The 20,149-nt window shown below is 39.2% G+C and overlaps 1 protein-coding gene across 2 annotated transcripts in view; it reads right to left on the reverse strand.

Moving 5' to 3' along the window:
• The window catches only part of ATP7A (ATPase copper transporting alpha), a 222,137-nt gene that overhangs the window by 159,816 nt on the left and 42,172 nt on the right, over nucleotides 1–20,149 (reverse strand). Inside the window, exons 3-5 of one of the 2 annotated variants that reach the window (XM_053699331.1) lie at nucleotides 12,392–12,595; nucleotides 4,163–4,326; nucleotides 3,509–3,670 (exon numbers count right to left, since the gene is read on the reverse strand). In XM_053699331.1, coding sequence (XP_053555306.1) covers nucleotides 3,509–3,670; nucleotides 4,163–4,326; nucleotides 12,392–12,595 — 530 coding nt within the window. Of the gene's footprint in view, nucleotides 1–3,508; nucleotides 3,671–4,162; nucleotides 4,327–12,391; nucleotides 12,599–20,149 lie in introns of both variants that reach the window. The other variant, XM_053699330.1, reaches the window with a different exon arrangement.

A 20,149-nucleotide genomic window follows, 5' to 3' on the forward strand; every position in this document is an offset into this window, starting at 1 on the left:
TGTATAGGGCAAATGGGCTAAGGAAGGAACACAGTGAAGTGAACAGGTTCAGATACACACAGATACCAATACAGTCAATTCACAGATTATCACTACCCATAGACATGATAATACAAGTACACTGCTGAACACACACAAACCCCAGATAAACCAAGTAACATGAAGCTAAAAGAAGACTGATACAAATACAAACAAGGGGCATCTATAAAATAAAACCTACTTAGTGAAATATTTCCCACTCCCCAGAGCTTTAATAGAAAATGAAGGCTCACACTACCCTGAGAGGCAGTGATAGGTAGGTTCTAAGTGTAAGTGCTCGGGAGAAGGGGCTGGTAGGGTGAGTGAGGCAAGATGGGTGGCTATTCTTTTTTTCTTACATTTGTGCAACTTGTAACAAATGGCAAGTATAAAACAGAAGAGTGTCACTTAGAACATTATACAATGCAATTAGTGTACAAATGGATTTGCAACCACTATTTTTTTTTTTTATTCATGATTCAGGCAGAACATACAATTTTGAAAAACTTTCCAATTTACTTGTATTATCGAATTTGCTTCATTCTCTTTGGTTGAAAGAGCAGCAGTGCCCTACTGGGAGCTAGCTTAACACATTGGGTACGCCAATTACAAGAGTCATATGCAAGTAGCCAGCAATCAGAATCTAACTGCCAGTATGGCATTGCTGCTCCTGACCCTACCTAGATATGCTTTTCAACAAAGGATACAACAAGAATGAAGCAAATTAGAACATAGAAGTCAATTGAATAGCGTTTCAAATAGTATGTTTTATATGAATTAAGAAAGAAAACTTTTGGATTGCATGTATTTTTAAAAAAGGGAAGAGAGGGACAACATTTAAAAAGAATATGAAAAGTACAATACTTCCTAGTCAACAAGTAGAGGGAAACAACATGTCATGTTATCCTAGAATGTATCAAACCTGAATGGAGAGCAATGCGTATAGGAGAACAGCAAAGTTAAAGGACTATAATAGTCGAAAAATCCCATGCTCTATTCCGTTAGAGCACGTAATGTGACGACTTTCAACCCTGCTCTACTGTGTGTTTAACCCCCGCAAAGGGGTTAAACATACAGGAGAAGTGCATGTCAGGACCCGCGGTGCACTGGTGGTCCCGAGCAGAAACCGCAGCTAATCCAAAAACGCTGCAGACTAGATCAGCAGCAGGTTCTGCTCGGCAATGGTATATTGCGTCATTAAGGGGATAACCTCTTTACAGTGGTTACAAAAATAGTAAAGCAAGGTCGATAGTCATAAAAATGACACACTATAACAGATTAGAGCATGTCATTTTTTCGATTATTCTGGCCCTTTAAGAAAAGTAGTATAAAAGGTCTAATGGTCAGGCCGCCCCTCTCCAAATGTAAAATTACGTACTGTGGTAGAGACCTAGATAAAGACTTCAAAGAAATAGGAGTTAACCTTGTTCCAATAAAACTAATTTTTTTAAAAAAAAAATGAACTCGAGCTTTTCTTCTTTAATTGAATAAAATTTCTCCAGCACAAGTGTACGTGCAACAATTTTTTTCCATACTAGTAATGTGAATGCTGTCTGCTTCCAACAAACAGGAATAAGATGTTTGGCACAATTCAAAAGAATTATAAATATAGCAAGCGTATGTTTGCAAGTCAATGGAGGAAAAAATTAAGAGAAAAATTATTTGGAAAAATTCTAAAGAGCCGCTCAATACTCGTTTCATAAGATGGGTGGCTATTTTTAACTAAAATTAACTGCAGTACCTTATGGGGCCCTCTTACATACACTAAACTAATATAAATTATAAAAACACGGTCTAGGAGGCTAAACCTTTTTACATTTATTGTGAAGCCAACAGGAAATTCAAGTATGTGGAGAACTTCTTAAAGGGACACTCAGGTTAAATAAAATTTTCATGATTCAGATACAGCATGTAATTTTAAACAACTTTCCAATTTACTTCCATTAAAAAAAATGTGCACAGTCTTTTATATTTACAATTTTTGAGTCACCAGATCCTACTGAGCATGTGCAAGAATTCACAGACTATACGTATATGCATTTGTGATTGGCTGATTGCTATCACATGGTACAAGGGGAGTGGAAATATACATAACTTTGAAATGTGTTATAAAAAAATCTACTACTCATTTGAAGTTCAGACTAAGTGCTATTGCATTTTCTTGTTATCTTACATGTGTTGATTATGCAAATCTAATGTGTTGACTGGTCCTTTAATTTACAAAAACTAAAAGATTTGTGTAGTTTAGCAGGAAAATATTTTGTAAAGTGGTTTAAAATGCCACCTTTAATAAACAAAAAGAAAAATAATTTTTAAGGGACAGGAAACCCCAAAAATTACTTGCATGATTTGGATAGAACATACAATTTCAAACAACATTCCAGTTTACTTCTATTATCAAATTTGTTTCATTCTCGTGTTATCCTTTGTCAAACGAACAGCATTGCAGTACTGGCAGCAAGATGAACACATCTAGTTAGTCAATCACAAGAAACAAATATGTGCAGGAAAATATCAGCAGCTAGCTCCCATTAGTGTAGGATATGGGCATATTCTTTTTCAACAAGTGATACCAAGAGAACGAAGCACAATTGAAAATAAAAGTGAATTTAAAAGGGTCTGAATCATGCACGTTTAATTTTGACTTTCCTATCCCTTTAAAGGTACATGATTCACGATTCTGATAGAGAATACAATTTTAAACAACTTTTCAATTTACTTATATTATTTAATTTGCTTCCTTCTATTGTTATCCTTTGCTGAATGGTGTATCTAGGTAAGCTCAGGAGCAGCAAAGAACCTAGGTTCTGGTGGCTGCATATATATATACTGATATATATATACTGATTGTCATTGGCTCACCCATTTGTTCAGTTAGAAACCAATAGTGCATTGCTGCTCCTTCAACAAATGATACCAAGAGAATGAAACAAATGAGAAAAAAGAAGTAAATTAGAAACTTGTTTAAAAGTGTATGTTGTACTTAAATCATGAAAGAAAAGTTTTGGGTTTCCCTTTAATCTAGATGTCAGCAAAAAAGCCATAAAAGTAGTTTAGAAAGTAGGTATATTTTTGAGACATAATATAACTTTGCAGACATATAAAACTTAAAGGTAAATTAAATATTAAGAGCTTCATGCAATGAGGATAAATACAACAGGTTTGAGAATTTGTTTACAGTTCTGAGCAGCAATGAGGCAGATAACTGAATCTACGTATCAGCAGAATTCAGAGGTTTTTTTTCACCTTTTCAGCAAATGAGGTAAACGTTTCTCTCTGAATTGAGCTACTTCCCCCAAGTGCAGCCTTCCTTCTGCCTTCGCTAAATATGTCCCACTACTTGGTTATACAATAATCCTACATTTCAGGATGCTTGTTTCTAGCTTCAGAACATTATTGTAGTTGCTTAGCAGAGTAAAAACATCACTAAGTCTTTTTAGGATTCATTTTCTTTCATTCACAACAAAAAGTGACAGAGAAAATTACTTACATTTATTATTTTCATAATATCCCTTGGGCCAATAATCTCAGGGTCAAATTTAATATGCGCTTTGTTTGTTGCAAGTGCTACTGAGCTGTACAATACACCCTTCGTTTTCATCAAACAGGATTCTATTTTGTGCACACAGGAAGCACATGTCATCCCTCGCACCTATGAAGAGATCAACACTTTGTGATTAGCAAGAGAGCCAACCAATCAGATAAAGCGAATACCATCTCTTTCACTTTAAACTCACAATGTACTATGGCAAGCAGCTAATAAGAGTTAATTGTATTCAAACCAGCAACAGGTACTCACGTTTAGCCAGGCTCACTCTTTGTTCCACCCCCACTAGGAGGTTGATTTCTGCTGCTGCCTCTACATAATACTGCAGTATTGGAATTTCCAGTATATATGTGATGGTTTCAACATGCAAATCAGCTATTTCAAATGACAACATAAAGGTAAAGTAGTTGTCTGAACAATTAATACACCCCAGCAGGTAAAATGGATCATATGGGAAACAGGGGAGAACATTTTACAATACAATAATGTGCTGTTAAAATGTAATAAAGATTACTATCTAGACTCATCTATACAGCAGTTTTACATAAACATCAAAGCCTTGTCAATGAAATAGAAAATATGAGACAATGAACTTACCACCAATTCTAAAACACCATTGCCTTCTTCGTAATTTTCTAAGACAGTAGCTTCAAACCCAAGTTCCTGAATAAGTTCTGCGATACCCGAAGGCTGCATAATCACAGGGTTATATCTTACTTCTGCCTTCCCAGCCATCAGAGCAACAAGGACAGAATATATGCCTGGAATATACAAGAGGAAGGATATATGGTCATATAGATATTGTTATATGAAACATGTAGTTTTACATGTATAACACATTTAATGTGCCTTAATTTATGACAACAGTGACATGTTTAGAACCGGTTTGTCTTGGAAAACTGTGGTCATGCTTGTCAATTTTTTTTTAATTGTTTTTTTTAAATACCCATGACACCCTAAAAGCATCACTAATGTAATACAATATAAAAAGTTAATAGTAGTTTATAAAATGTATATATATGACTTTACAGATCCTAAGCTAAGGAGCCAAAGTATCAAGTATTTTTACACTGTTTCTATTGTATTGACACACTTAAACTTTCATGGTTCAGATAGAGCATGCTATTTAAAGGATATTAAACGGTCTGTTTTATTGTAAAGCACTAAGCAGTGGTATTATGCACTTAAAATAATTCATTGCAATATACATCATCTATCTAAATGAATTTGGGCAGTGTCCATTACTTCATGTCACAGCCCTTTAAAGGAGGCTGTGGTCTCTACAGGAAGATTATCTAGCATGATGTCATAAAACCTCCAGAGTTGGTTTAGTATTAAATGAGTAGACTAGATAACAGGGAGTCAGGTCTGATCACGCTCAGAACTGCCAGAATAAAACTTAAAAGATTAGTAAACCTAATTATTTTTCTTTCATGATTCAGATAGAACATGCAATTTCAAACAACTTTCTAATTTACTCCTATTATCAAATTGTCTCCATTCTCTTGCTATCTTTAGTTAAAAAGCAAGAATGTAAGCTTAGAATCCGGGCCATTTTGGTTCAGCACCTGGGTTGCGTTTGCTGATTGGTAGCTAAATGTAGTCACCAATTAGCAAGCGCTATCCAGGGTGCTGAACCAAAGACGGGCCATCTCCTTAGCTTAGATTTTCAAATTAAGATAGCAAGAGAACAAAGAAAATTTGATAAGAGTAAATTAGAAAGTTGCTTAAAATTGTTGCTCAATCTAAAAGCATGAAAGAAAAAAAAATTGGGTTTACTATCCATTTAAGTTTCAAAAATGTTTCACTCTTATCACACTAGGGGAAGGGGATACAGTGAAACATTCTAAGTGATAATTTTGCAAGAAAACAATGCTTATTTTTATATATAATTAACAAGCTTAGATATGAACAATGGTATGATTGTGTAGGTTTAGGCTAAAAAAAAAACAAGCAATCTGTTCATTCTGAGTCCTATTTCTGTGTGATACCCTCAAATTAAAGTGAATGTTTGTTCAACTGATTATATCTACTTCAGCAGTAAAGTAATGTAATCCCAGTCATTTACAGCACTCAAGATTCTATCTACAGATAACAGCATACAAATCAATTCAACCTAAACTGCCCATTTGACCGTATAAGTACACATTTTAAAGTATAATTAAAGGGACAGTAAAGTCAAAATTAAACTAATTATTCAGATAGAGTATGCAATTTTAAACAACTTTCCAATATACTTTTATCATGAAATTTGCTCTGTTCTTTTGGTATTCTTTGTTGAAAGCTAAACCTAGGTAGGCTCAAAGGCCAATTTCTAAGTCCTTGCAGGCCGCCTCTTATCTCAGTGAAATGTACAGTTTTTCACAGCTACACAGTGCTAGTTTATATGCGTCCTATAGATAACATTGTGCTCACTCCCGTGGAGTTATTTATAAATCAGCACTGACTAAAATGCAAGTCTGTCAAAAGAACTGAAATACGGGGGCAGTCTACAGAGGCTTAGATACAAGGTAATCACAGAGGTAAAAAACATAATTTATGCTTACCTGATAAATTCCTTTCTTCTGTTGTGTGATCAGTCCACGGGTCATCATTACTTCTGGGATATAACTCCTCCCCAACAGGAAATGCAAGAGGATTCACCCAGCAGAGCTGCATATAGCTCCTCCCCTCTACGTCAGTCCCAGTCATTCGACCAAGAATCAACGAGAAAGGAGTAACCAAGGGTGAAGTGGTGACTGGAGTATAATTTAAAAGATATTTACCTGCCTTAAAACAGGGCGGGCCGTGGACTGATCACACAACAGAAGAAAGGAATTTATCAGGTAAGCATAAATTATGTTTTCTTCTGTTATGTGTGATCAGTCCACGGGTCATCATTACTTCTGGGATACCAATACCAAAGCAAAAGTACACGGATGACGGGAGGGATAGGCAGGCTCATTATATAGAAGGAACCACTGCCTGAAGAACCTTTCTCCCAAAAATAGCCTCCGAAGAAGCAAAAGTGTCAAATTTGTAAAATTTGGAAAAAGTATGAAGCGAAGACCAAGTTGCAGCCTTGCAAATCTGTTCAACAGAGGCCTCATTCTTAAAGGCCCAAGTGGAAGCCACAGCTCTAGTGGAGTGAGCTGTAATTCTTTCAGGAGGCTGCTGACCAGCAGTCTCATAGGCTAAACGTATTATGCTACGAAGCCAAAAAGAGAGAGAGGTAGCAGAAGCTTTTTGACCTCTCCTCTGTCCAGAATAAACGACAAACAGGGAAGAAGTTTGGCGAAAATCTTTAGTTGCCTGCAAGTAGAACTTGAGGGCACGAACTACATCCAGATTGTGTAGAAGACGTTCCTTCTTTGAAGAAGGATTTGGACACAAGGATGGAACAACAATCTCTTGATTGATATTCCTGTTAGTGACCACCTTAGGTAAGAACCCAGGTTTAGTACGCAGAACTACCTTGTCTGAGTGAAAAATCAGATAAGGAGAATCACAATGTAAGGCTGATAACTCAGAGACTCTTCGAGCCGAGGAAATAGCCATTAAAAACAGAACTTTCCAAGATAACAATTTTATATCAATGGAATGAAGGGGTTCAAATGGAACACCCTGTAAAACGTTAAGAACTAAGTTTAAACTCCATGGCGGAGCAACAGCTTTAAACACAGGCTTGATCCTAGCTAAAGCCTGACAAAAAGCCTGGACGTCTGGATTTTCTGACAGACGCCTGTGTAACAAGATGGACAGAGCTGAAATCTGTCCCTTTAATGAACTAGCTGATAAACCCTTTTCTAACCCTTCTTGTAGAAAGGACAATATCCTAGAGATCCTAACCTTACTCCATGAGTAATGTTTGGATTCGCACCAGTATAGGTATTTACGCCATATTTTATGGTAAATCTTTCTGGTAACAGGCTTCCTAGCCTGTATCAGGGTATCAATAACCGACTCAGAAAAACCACGTTTTGATAAAATCAAACGTTCAATTTCCAAGCAGTCAGCTTCAGAGAAGTTAGATTTTGATGTTTGAATGGACCCTGTATCAGAAGGTCCTGTCTTAGAGGTAGAGACCAAGGCGGACAGGATGACATGTCCACTAGATCTGCATACCAAGTCCTGCGTGGCCATGCAGGCGCTATTAGAATCACTGATGCTCTCTCCTGCTTGATTTTGGCAATCAATCGAGGAAGCAGCGGAAAAGGTGGAAACACATAAGCCATCCCGAAGTTCCAAGGTGCTGTCAAAGCATCTATCAGAACCGCTCCCGGATCCCTGGATCTGGACCCGTAGCGAGGAAGTTTGGCGTTCTGGCGAGACGCCATGAGATCTATCTCTGGTTTGCCCCAACGTCGAAGTATTTGGGCAAAGACCTCCGGATGAAGTTCCCACTCCCCCGGATGAAAAGTCTGGCGACTCAAGAAATCCGCCTCCCAGTTCTCCACTCCCGGGATGTGGATTGCTGACAGGTGGCAAGAGTGAGACTCTGCCCAGCGAATTATCTTTGATACTTCCACCATTGCTAGGGAGCTTCTTGTCCCTCCCTGATGGTTGATGTAAGCTACAGTCGTGATGTTGTCCGACTGAAACCTGATGAACCCCCGAGTTGTTAATTGGGGCCAAGCTAGAAGGGCATTGAGAACTGCTCTCAATTCCAGAATGTTTATTGGAAGGAGACTCTCCTCCTGATTCCATAGTCCCTGAGCCTTCAGAGAATTCCAGACAGCGCCCCAACCTAGTAGGCTGGCGTCTGTTGTTACAATTGTCCAGTCTGGCCTGCTGAATGGCATCCCCCTGGACAGGTGTGGCCGATGAAGCCACCATAGAAGAGAATTTCTGGTCTCTTGATTCAGATTCAGAGTAGGGGACAAATCTGAGTAATCCCCATTCCACTGACTTAGCATGCATAATTGCAGAGGTCTGAGGTGTAGGCGTGCAAAAGGTACTATGTCCATTGCCGCTACCATTAAGCCGATCACCTCCATGCATTGAGCTACTGACGGGTGTTGAATGGAATGAAGGACACGGCATGCATTTTGAAGCTTTGTTAACCTGTCCTCTGTCAGGTAAATCTTCATTTCTACAGAATCTATAAGAGTCCCCAAGAATGGAACTCTTGTGAGAGGAAAAAGAGAACTCTTCTTTTCGTTCACTTTCCATCCATGCGACCTTAGAAATGCCAGAACTAATTCTGTATGAGACTTGGCAGTTTGAAAGCTTGAAGCTTGTATTAGAATGTCGTCTAGGTATGGAGCTACCGAAATCCCTCGCGGTCTTAGTACCGCCAGAAGGGCACCCAGAACCTTTGTGAAGATTCTTGGAGCCGTAGCCAATCCGAATGGAAGAGCTACAAACTGGTAGTGCCTGTCTAAGAAGGCAAACCTTAGATACCGGTGATGATCTTTGTGGATCGGTATGTGAAGGTAAGCATCCTTTAAATCCACTGTGGTCATGTACTGACCCTCTTGGATCATGGGTAAGATTGTCCGAATAGTTTCCATTTTGAACGATGGAACTCTTAGGAATTTGTTTAGAATCTTTAAATCTAAGATTGGCCTGAAAGTTCCCTCTTTTTTGGGAACCACAAACAGGTTTGAGTAGAACCCTTGTCCTTGTTCCGACCGCGGAACCGGATGGATCACTCCCATTATTAACAGATCTTGTACGCAGCGTAGAAACGCTTCTTTCTTTATCTGGTTTGTTGACAACCTTGACAGATGAAATCTCCCTCTTGGGGGAGATAATTTGAAGTCTAGAAGGTATCCCTGAGATATGATCTCTAGTGCCCAGGGATCCTGAACATCTCTTGCCCAGGCCTGGGCGAAGAGAGAGAGTCTGCCCCCCACTAGATCCGGTCCCGGATCGGGGGCTCTCGGTTCATGCTGTCTTTGGGGCAGCAGCAGGTTTCCTGGCCTGCTTGCTCTTGTTCCAGGACTGGTTAGGCTTCCAGCCTTGCCTGTAACGAGCAACAGCTCCTTCCTGTTTTGGTGCAGTGGAGGTTGATGCTGCTCCTGTTTTGAAGTTCCGAAAGGGACGAAAATTAGACTGTCTAGCCTTAGCTTTGGCTTTGTCTTGAGGTAGGGCGTGGCCCTTACCTCCTGTAATGTCAGCGATAATCTCTTTCAAACCGGGCCCAAATAAAGACTGCCCCTTGAAAGGTATATTAAGTAATTTGGACTTAGAAGTAACATCAGCTGACCAGGATTTTAGCCACAGCGCCCTACGTGCCTGTATGGCGAATCCTGAGTTCTTAGCCGTAAGTTTGGTTAAATGTACTACGGCCTCCGAAATGAAGGAATTAGCTAGTTTAAGGACTCTAAGCCTGTCCGTAATGTCGTCTAGCGTAGATGAACTAAGGTTCTCTTCAAGCGACTCAATCCAAAATGCTGCCGCAGCCGTAATCGGCGCGATACATGCAAGGGGTTGTAATATAAAACCTTGTTGAACAAACATTTTCTTAAGGTAACCCTCTAATTTTTTATCCATTGGATCTGAGAAAGCACAGCTATCCTCCACCGGGATAGTGGTACGCTTAGCTAAAGTAGAAACTGCTCCCTCCACCTTGGGGACCGTTTGCCATAAGTCCCGAGTGGTGGCGTCTATTGGAAACATCTTTCTAAATATTGGAGGGGGTGAGAACGGCACACCGGGTCTATCCCACTCCTTAGTAACAATTTCAGTTAGTCTCTTAGGTATAGGAAAAACGTCAGTACTCGCCGGTACCGCAAAGTATTTATCCAACCTACACAGTTTCTCTGGTATTGCAACGGTGTTACAATCGTTGAGAGCTGCTAAGACCTCCCCTAGTAATACACGGAGGTTCTCCAATTTAAATTTAAAATTTGAAATATCTGAGTCCAATCTGTTTGGATCAGAACCGTCACCCACAGAATGAAGCTCTCCGTCCTCATGCTCTGCGAGCTGTGACGCAGTATCAGACATGGCCCTAGCATTGTCAGCGCACTCTGTTCTCACCCCAGAGTGATCACGCTTGCCTCTTAGTTCTGGTAATTTAGACAAAACTTCAGTCATAACAGTAGCCATATCTTGTAATGTTATCTGTAATGGCCGCCCAGATGTACTAGGCGCCAAAATATCACGCACCTCCCGGGCGGGAGATGCAGGTACTGCCGCGTGAGGCGAGTTAGTCGGCATAACTCTCCCCTCGCTGTTTGGTGAAATTTGTTCACATTGTACAGATTGACTTTTATTTAAAGTAGCATCAATACAGTTAGTACATAAATTTCTATTGGGCTCCACCTTGGCATTGGAACAAATGACACAGATATCTTCCTCTGAGTCAGACATGTTTAACACACTAGCAAAAAACTTACAACTTGGTTATAATCTTTTTTAGCAAAAAACGTACTGTGCCTCAAAGAGGTACTAACGATTAAATGACAGTTGAAATAATGAACTGAAAAACAGTTATAGCATCAAACTTTAAAATAACAAAACTTTTAGCAAAGGTTTGTTCCCATTAGTAAAATAACAATAATTAAATTTGACATAAAAAATACAAAGCAACGTTTTTATTCACAGTCACTATAAGAATTCTCACAGCTCTGCTGAGAGAATTTACCTCCCTTCAAAGAAGTTTGAAGACCCCTGAGATCTATCAGAGATGAACCGGATCATGCAGGAAAAATAAAAGTAACTGACTGGTATTTTTTGATGCGTAGCAAAGAGCGCCAAAAACGGCCCCTCCCTCTCCCACACAGCAGTGAAGAGAAACGAAACTGTCACAATTAAAGCAAAAAAAAAAAAAAACAAAAAAAAACTGCCAAGTGGAAAATAATGCCCAAATATTTATTCACACAGTACCTCAGCAATGTAAACGATTCTACATTCCAGCAAAAACGTTTAACATGATAAATAGTTATTAAAAAGGATTAGTGACCTTTAACAGAGTAGTTCCGGTGAAATACCATCCCCAGAATACTGAAGTGTATACATACATGTCATTTTAACGGTATGGCAGGATTTTCTCATCAATTCCATTCAGAAAATAAAAACTGCTACATACCTCAATGCAGATTCATCTGCCCGCTGTCCCCTGATCTGAAGCCTTTACCTCCCTCAGATGGCCGAGAACAGCAATATGATCTTAACTACTCCGGTTAAAATCATAGTAAAAAACTCTGACAGATTCTTCCTCAAACTCTGCCAGAGAAGTAATAACACGCTCCGGTGCTATTTTAAAATAACAAACTTTTGATTGAAGTCATAAAAACTAAGTATAATCACCATAGTCCTCTCACACATCCTATCTAGTCGTTGGGTGCAAGAGAATGACTGGGACTGACGTAGAGGGGAGGAGCTATATGCAGCTCTGCTGGGTGAATCCTCTTGCATTTCCTGTTGGGGAGGAGTTATATCCCAGAAGTAATGATGACCCGTGGACTGATCACACATAACAGAAGAAAGTGTATTAATATAACCGTGTTGGTTATGCAGAACTGGGGAATGGGTTATAAAGGGATTATCTATCTTTTTAAACAATAAGAATTCTGGAGTAGAAGGTCCCTTTAAGTCTAGAATAGACATGAATATTTCTTAACTATTTCGGTCTCAATCCACATACTTTTCTTTTAGAAACATTTCAAGTGTCTATATTTGATTAAGCAAATAGGCACCATGAATCCGAAAAGCAACATCACCATCACAATTATTTAAAAAATAATCTGCCTAGAGACAGAAATAACAATCCACAAAGAACCCCGACTGTGAAGAAAGCATTCAACACATACACACATTTTGGTCATTAATAATACCACTATATTGTAACTGCTTACTGCCCCTTTAAAACATATATAAAAAAACAGATAAACCTACCATCTTCTCTCCGGAGATTCCTTTCTATGTTTGCCACACAGGAAGCGCAGGTCATGCCATTAACCTGAATAAAGCACTTGCTTGTCGTCCTGTTCTCATCTTTGCTCTGCACTGATGTCTCTTTGCTGTATTGGTTCTTCGGATGGCGAGAGTTGGAGAGTGGAGTCTTAAGAGGGATTTCCAATGCTGACTCAGGTTGTATTCCTACTATTGTTAAAAATAATAAGAAAAAATTAAATAAATAAATCAGCAGAATTTTCTCTTCAATATATATAGACCCAGGTATGCAAACACTGCTGTACAGAACTGCTGCCTGCTTCAGATGGGCTAAAGAAATGCCATACAAATATATAGTTTTTTTCCCCCTTTTATATTATTTTCAGTAGTTGCCCTGCATTAAACCTATAAAACATGCAATTATTATGGCAGCTTTATGCTCACAGTAAAAGATGATATGGACGGTGTCTGCAAATCTTAAATAGGCATAAAACACACTACATTAAAAGAAGAAGAAACCTATAGCAGTAGACAACGGTAATAGGCAATAGAATACTATTGCAATTGTAAATTCCCTCAAATCCATCAGTATTGCTGAGACATGAGGAGAAGGGGTAACTCTTGAAAGTTTATCTTTTAAAAATAACCTTATTAGTCCAGTAGAAGGTATTACTACTTTCTTCAATAAACTTATCACTTTGACACAGTTATAGTACGTTATTAAAGGGACATTATACACTAGATTTTTTGTTGCATAAATGTTTTGTAGATGATTCAAATGTATAGTTTTGCTTATTTTTAAATAATGTTGCTCTAAATTTCAGACTCCTAACCAAGCCCCAAAGTTTTAGGAGAATACTGATGTATATACCTACTCCAGCAGAGTCTTATCATATGCAAAGTAAGGGGGGGGAGGAGTGTCAGCTATTTTTGCAATACAAGCACTTCCAGTGGGTGTTCCAGATAATCTTTTCAACAGCACTAAACTGGGAGCTTCTAAGTACATTTTTAAAAACAGTTGTATACTGGATTTTTATTTCAGTATCTGTGTATATATGTTTCTTTATAGTAGTGTCTTTTACATGCAGTTATGAAAATTGGTGTATACTGTCCCTTTAAAGTGAATGTAAATTTTGATGCTAAAGTGCCCTGTTTTTAAAAATTCAATTAAAAACAGGGGCACTTTAATTCATTAAAATTTACATTTCACTCGTGTTGTGAAAAAATACTTACCTTTTAATATTGACAGCCGCTCCAGCTTCCTCCGCCCGTCGCAAAGCCTCTTCCTGGGTCTAAAATGAGGAATCCGGCTTCCTCCAATCACGGCGTTGAATCAGACACTGATTCCCCCGGGGGGAGCCATGATTGGAGGATGACCGAGCCATCATTTCTGACGTCAGAAATGGCTAGCGACAACCGGAGGAAGCTGGCGCTGCTGTCAAGTTTAAGAGGTAAGTATTTTTTCACAACGAGTGAAATGTAAATTTTGATGAATTAAAGTGCCCCTGTTTTTGATCGAATTTTTTAAAACCGGGTAGTTTAACATCAAAATTTACATTCACTTTAACATCAGCTGAAAAGGGGAGCCTAGTCCCCTTTTAATATTAAAGGTTTGCCTGAAAATCAAGAAACCGTACTTGTTAATTACTTTGTATTTTGTTTTTTTTAGCTATAGCAATTTTCATCACTGTATATCTCCTGATTTACCTCACTATCAATAGACTATAATATGAATATCATCTGCACACTGTTTATGTGTTGGAAAGCCATTACATAAGCTTGGCATCTTGTCCATAAAAGGATCACATTATAAAGTACTAAAAAGCATGTGTTATGCTATACCTGGGTATCTGGCGGCTTCATACATTTCTCTAAAACAGTATTCATCTTTTAACCCCTTAACTACCAGGACTTTCAGAGGAGAACTTGCCCAAAATACCGGATAATTTTTAACATTTTTGCTATCACTCCTAATAAACAGAACCATTTTTTTTTTTAAATATAAAAACATATAAACATATAATCTTCTCTCCAGAGTCATTTTTGGTTAAGGGGTTAATAAATATCTCTATACATATGTAAACCTATACTGCCTAAAGAGTTATATCCAAGGGTGGGCAAGTTCTTAACACATGACAAGCCCATTAGCATTCAGTAGGATGACTTTAGTATTGTAGATGCCATTGCTCCTAATAAGTTTCTACCCCTGGACATTCACCTGCAAAACTTTATGCCTAGATAAAAATATACTGTTTCCCATTATTATTCAGGAAACACCACTAGGTTGACAAAAGACTAACAAAGGGAACTGGCAAAACTGATAATTCTGTCCGTCTTGGAGGCTGTTGGAAGACTGAGCTTGCATACACGTTTACATTATTATAGGTCTAGAAACACCTAGGTATTTGCTTTTTTCTTCAGTATAGAGGTGGAACGCTTTGCACGTTGTGTGCCGTCTCTCTACAACCTCTATATATTCTTACTGTAGGCCCCTTAAAGGAAAATGAAACACAAAACTTTTACTCTTCAATTTACTTCAATTATTCTGTTGGTATCCTTTATTGAAGGAGCACAAATAGACTACAGGTAGCTACCTAAACACAACTGTAAACCCAATGGCATACATGTGCAGCCACAAATCAGCAGCTAACTCCCAGCACCTGAGCCTACCTAGGTATTTTTTACAACAAAGGATATCAAGAGAATGAAGCAAATTAAATAATACAAGTAAATTGGAAAGTTGCTGAAAATTGTATGCTGTACCTGAACAACAAAAGAAAAATCTTGGGTTTCATGTCAATGTAATCCATACAAATTTCCCATTTATATATCCATCCCTTTTCTTACATTAAAAGAGACCGTATACACCAAATATCATATAACTAACTGCATGTAATAGACACTACTATAAAAAAGAATATATACAGATATTGTCCCGGAAATCAGGATGAGCAAACACTCCTTCCTCCCCCCTTCCCTCCATATGAAAAGACCCATTATACGAACAGAAGCAAGTTTGGATCTGTAGACATCAGTATACATCTAAAACTTTGGAGCTTGGATAGGAGTCTGAAAATCAGCAAAATGTTATTTAAAAAAAAGCAAAATTATACATTGTTACAAAAACACTCCCAGATGGGCTATATAAATACATCATCTTCAAAACATTTATGCAAAGAGAATTCTAGTGTACAATGTCCCTTTAAAGTCTAAAATATGGCTGGTATCTGTACAACTATTAAAGCCATTCTGTAATGTAGGTAATGAATTCAACATTCGTTTGATTTGACCATGATTTATATCATAACATATCTGTATCAATAGGCAAAGTTTTTCTAACTTCTTTATTAATCTTAAATAATCAAATTTGTATCTGATTACATCATTTTTAGAAGCTCCATTTTAATGCATAAGAAATGTTGTTAAAGGGACAGTCTACATGCATAATAAATTTATATACAAGTGGTCCTCGTTTTACAACGGTTCAATTTACACAGTTTCAGAATAACAAGCTTTTTTTCCAGTCATGAGACTGCTATTGAAAAGCATTGAGAAGCAGTGCATTTATTAAAATAGCCAGTTGGTGGAGCTGTCCGCTTGTGTTGCAACAAAGCCAAGCAAGCTGAAATTAATCAGTTTAACCAGACTTGAGCTATCTAGCAGATTTCAAAGTAACAAGATCTTCCTGTCTATAAATCAGTCCAGATTGGAATGCATAGAAAGAACTGTTTGCAGAAATATGCAAGTGAAGTCTGTGTTGTGTGATTATTTTATTAGGTTTATAATGCTGTTTAGCATTTAAAGTCTTCATTTCAAAGCTTTAAAAATAATGTATTAGGTGTTACTTATGACAATTTTGAGAGGGGCCTGGAACCTATCTCCCTCACTTCCCATTGACTTATATTATAAACTGGGTTTCAATTTACAACGGTTTCGATTTACAACAATTCCTTCTGGAACCTAACCCCGGCGTAAACTGAGGGGTACCTGTATTTAGAATTGTTGCCCTATAGTAACTTATTTTACCTGTATGTCAGCATACTGCGAACAACGGTTTAATTGATATTTCCAAGAGATTCACGCTGCTCAATCAAGTAAAATGGTCCCTAAACTCTGCCTTCCGCCGTCTTCTTTATTCCCAGAGATTTTTTTTTTAAATTTAGTGCCCGTGAATATGTGATGTCACCGCGTTGTGCCTCCACCTACTGCTCATGAGCAATGAACGTTGAAGACTACCTGAAGAGCTGGGGAGTGCTTTTAGTATTGTACCATTTCTCCCATACTAGTCTTCAGTATTAATGTTACGGATTGCTCTATGTGAGGACGTCGACAGAATGCGCATGCACTAAATGACGGGAGCGCTGCATATGGTTTATTTGCGATTTCATGGAACACTCAGGGAAGTGGCTTGAAGTGAGGTATGGTTGATGTCATTTATAAGCAGAGTTTACGGGCTTTTTTAATTGACTGAACGGCGTGACTCTCTTAGAAATGTCAATTAAACCGTTGTTCGCAGTATGTTGACATACAGGTAAAATAAGTTTATATAGGGCAACAATTCTAAATATATAAATTTATTATGAATGTAGACTGTCCCTTTAACTATGAGGACCATTGCAAAAACAGAATTTATGCTTACCTGATAAATTACTTTCTCCAACGGTGTGTCCGGTCCACGGCGTCATCCTTACTTGTGGGATATTCTCTTCCCCAACAGGAAATGGCAAAGAGCCCAGCAAAGCTGGTCACATGATCCCCCCTAGGCTCCGCCTTCCCCAGTCATTCGACCGACGTAAAGGAGGAATATGCATAGGAGAAATCATATGATACCGTGGTGACTGTAGTTAGAGAAAATAATTCATCAGACCTGATTAAAAAACCAGGGCGGGCCGTGGACCGGACACACCGTTGGAGAAAGTAATTTATCAGGTAAGCATAAATTCTGTTTTCTCCAACATAGGTGTGTCCGGTCCACGGCGTCATCCTTACTTGTGGGAACCAATACCAAAGCTTTAGGACACGGATGATGGGAGGGAACAAATCAGGTCGCCTAGATGGAAGGCACCACGGCTTGCAAAACCTTTCTCCCAAAAATAGCCTCAGATGAAGCAAAAGTATCAAATTTGTAGAATTTGGTAAAAGTGTGCAGTGAAGACCAAGTCGCTGCCTTACATATCTGATCAACAGAAGCCTCGTTCTTGAAGGCCCATGTGGAAGCCACAGCCCTAGTGGAGTGAGCTGTGATTCTTTCAGGAGGCTGCCGTCCGGCAGTCTCATAAGCCAATCGGATAATGCTTTTAAGCCAGAAAGAGAGAGAGGTAGAGGTTGCTTTTTGACCTCTCCTTTTACCAGAATAAACAACAAACAAAGAAGATGTTTGTCTGAAATCCTTAGTAGCTGCTAAGTAAAATTTGAGAGCACGAACTACATCCAAGTTGTAAAATAAACGTTCCTTCTTTGAAACTGGATTAGGACACAAAGAAGGCACAACTATCTCCTGGTTAATATTTTTGTTAGAAACAACTTTCGGAAGAAAACCAGGTTTAGCACGCAAAACCACCTTATCTGCATGGAACACCAGATATGGAGGAGAACACTGCAGAGCAGATAACTCTGAAACTCTTCTTGCAGAAGAAATTGCAACCAAAAACAAAACTTTCCAAGATAATAACTTTATATCAACGGAATGTAGGGGTTCAAACGGAATCCCCTGAAGAACTGAAAGAACTAGATTGAGACTCCAGGGAGGAGTCAAATTTTTGTAAACAGGCTTGATTCTGACCAGAGCCTGAACAAAAGCTTGAACGTCTGGCACAGCCGCCAGCTTTTTATGAAGTAAAACAGATAAAGCAGAAATCTGTCCCTTCAAAGAACTTGCAGATAATCCTTTCTCCAAACCTTCTTGAAGAAAGGATAAAATCCTAGGGATTTTTATCTTGTTCCATGGGAATCCTTTAGATTCACACCAACAGATATATCTTTTCCATATTTTATGGTAGATTTTTCTAGTTACAGGCTTTCTAGCCTGAACAAGAGTATCAATGACAGAATCTGAGAACCCTCGCTTTGATAAAATCAAGCGTTCAATCTCCAAGCAGTCAGTTGGAGTGAGGCCAGATTCGGATGTTCGAACGGACCTTGAACAAGAAGGTCCTGTCTAAGAGGTAGCTTCCATGGTGGAGCTGATGACATATTCACCAGGTCTGCATACCAAGTCCTGCGTGGCCACGCAGGAGCTATCAAGATCACCGATACCCTCTCCTGTTTGATCCTGGCTACCAGCCTGGGAATGAGAGGAAACGGTGGGAACACATAAGCTAGGTTGAAGCTCCAAGGTGCTACTAGTGCATCCACTAGAGTCGCCTTGGGATCCCTGGATCTGGACCCGTAGTAAGGAACCTTGAAGTTCTGGCGAGAAGCCATCAGATCCATGTCTGGGATGCCCCATAATTGAATTATTTGGGCAAAGATTTCCGGATGGAGTTCCCACTCCCCCGGATGAAATGTCTGACGACTCAGAAAATCCGCTTCCCAATTTTCCACTCCTGGGATGTGGATTGCAGACAAGTGGCAGGAGTGAGTCTCCGCCCATTGAATTATCTTGGTCACTTCTTCCATCGCCAGGGAACTCCTTGTTCCCCCCTGATGGTTGATATACGCAACAGTCGTCATGTTGTCTGATTGAAACCTTATGAATTTGGCCTTTGCTAGCTGAGGCCAAGCCTTGAGAGCATTGAATATCGCTCTTAGTTCCAGAATGTTTATCGGTAGAAGAGATTCTTCCGGAGACCAAAGACCCTGAGTTTTCAGGGGTTCCCAGACCGCGCCCCAGCCCACCAGACTGGCGTCGGTCGTGACAATGACCCACTCTGGTCTGCGGAAGCTCATCCCTTGTGACAGGTTGTCCAGGGTCAGCCACCAACGGAGTGAATCTCTGGTCCTCTGATCTACTTGAATCGTTGGAGACAAGTCTGTATAATCCCCATTCCACTGTCTGAGCATGCACAGTTGTAATGGTCTTAGATGAATTCGCGCAAAAGGAACTATGTCCATTGCCGCAACCATCAAACCTATTACTTCCATGCACTGCGCTATGGAAGGAAGAAGAACAGAATGAAGTACTTGACAAGAGTTTAGAAGTTTTGATTTTCTGGCTTCTGTCAGAAAAATCCTCATTTCTAAGGAGTCTATTATTGTTCCCAAGAAGGGGACTCTTGTTGACGGAGATAGAGAACTTTTCTCTACGTTCACCTTCCACCCGTGAGATCTGAGAAAGGCTAGGACAATGTCCGTATGAGCCTTTGCTTGTGGCAGGGACGACGCTTGAATCAGAATGTCGTCCAAGTAAGGTACTACTGCAATGCCCCTCGGTCGTAGCACCGCTAGAAGGGACCCTAGTACCTTTGTGAAAATTCTTGGGGCAGTGGCTAATCCGAATGGAAGTGCCACAAACTGGTAATGTTTGTCCAGAAAGGCAAACCTTAGGAACTGATGATGTTCCTTGTGGATAGGAATATGTAGATACGCATCCTTTAAATCCACCGTGGTCATGAATTGACCTTCCTGGATGGTAGGAAGAATTGTTCGAATGGTTTCCATTTTGAACGATGGAACCCTGAGAAATTTGTTTAAGATCTTGAGATCCAAGATTGGTCTGAATGTTCCTTCTTTTTTGGGAACTATGAACAGATTGGAGTAGAACCCCATCCCTTGTTCCTTTAATGGAACAGGATGAATCACTCCCATTTTTAACAGGTCTTC

The sequence above is a fragment of the Bombina bombina genome, chromosome 1 (genome assembly GCF_027579735.1).
Source record: "Bombina bombina isolate aBomBom1 chromosome 1, aBomBom1.pri, whole genome shotgun sequence".
Taxonomy (NCBI): domain Eukaryota; kingdom Metazoa; phylum Chordata; class Amphibia; order Anura; family Bombinatoridae; genus Bombina; species Bombina bombina.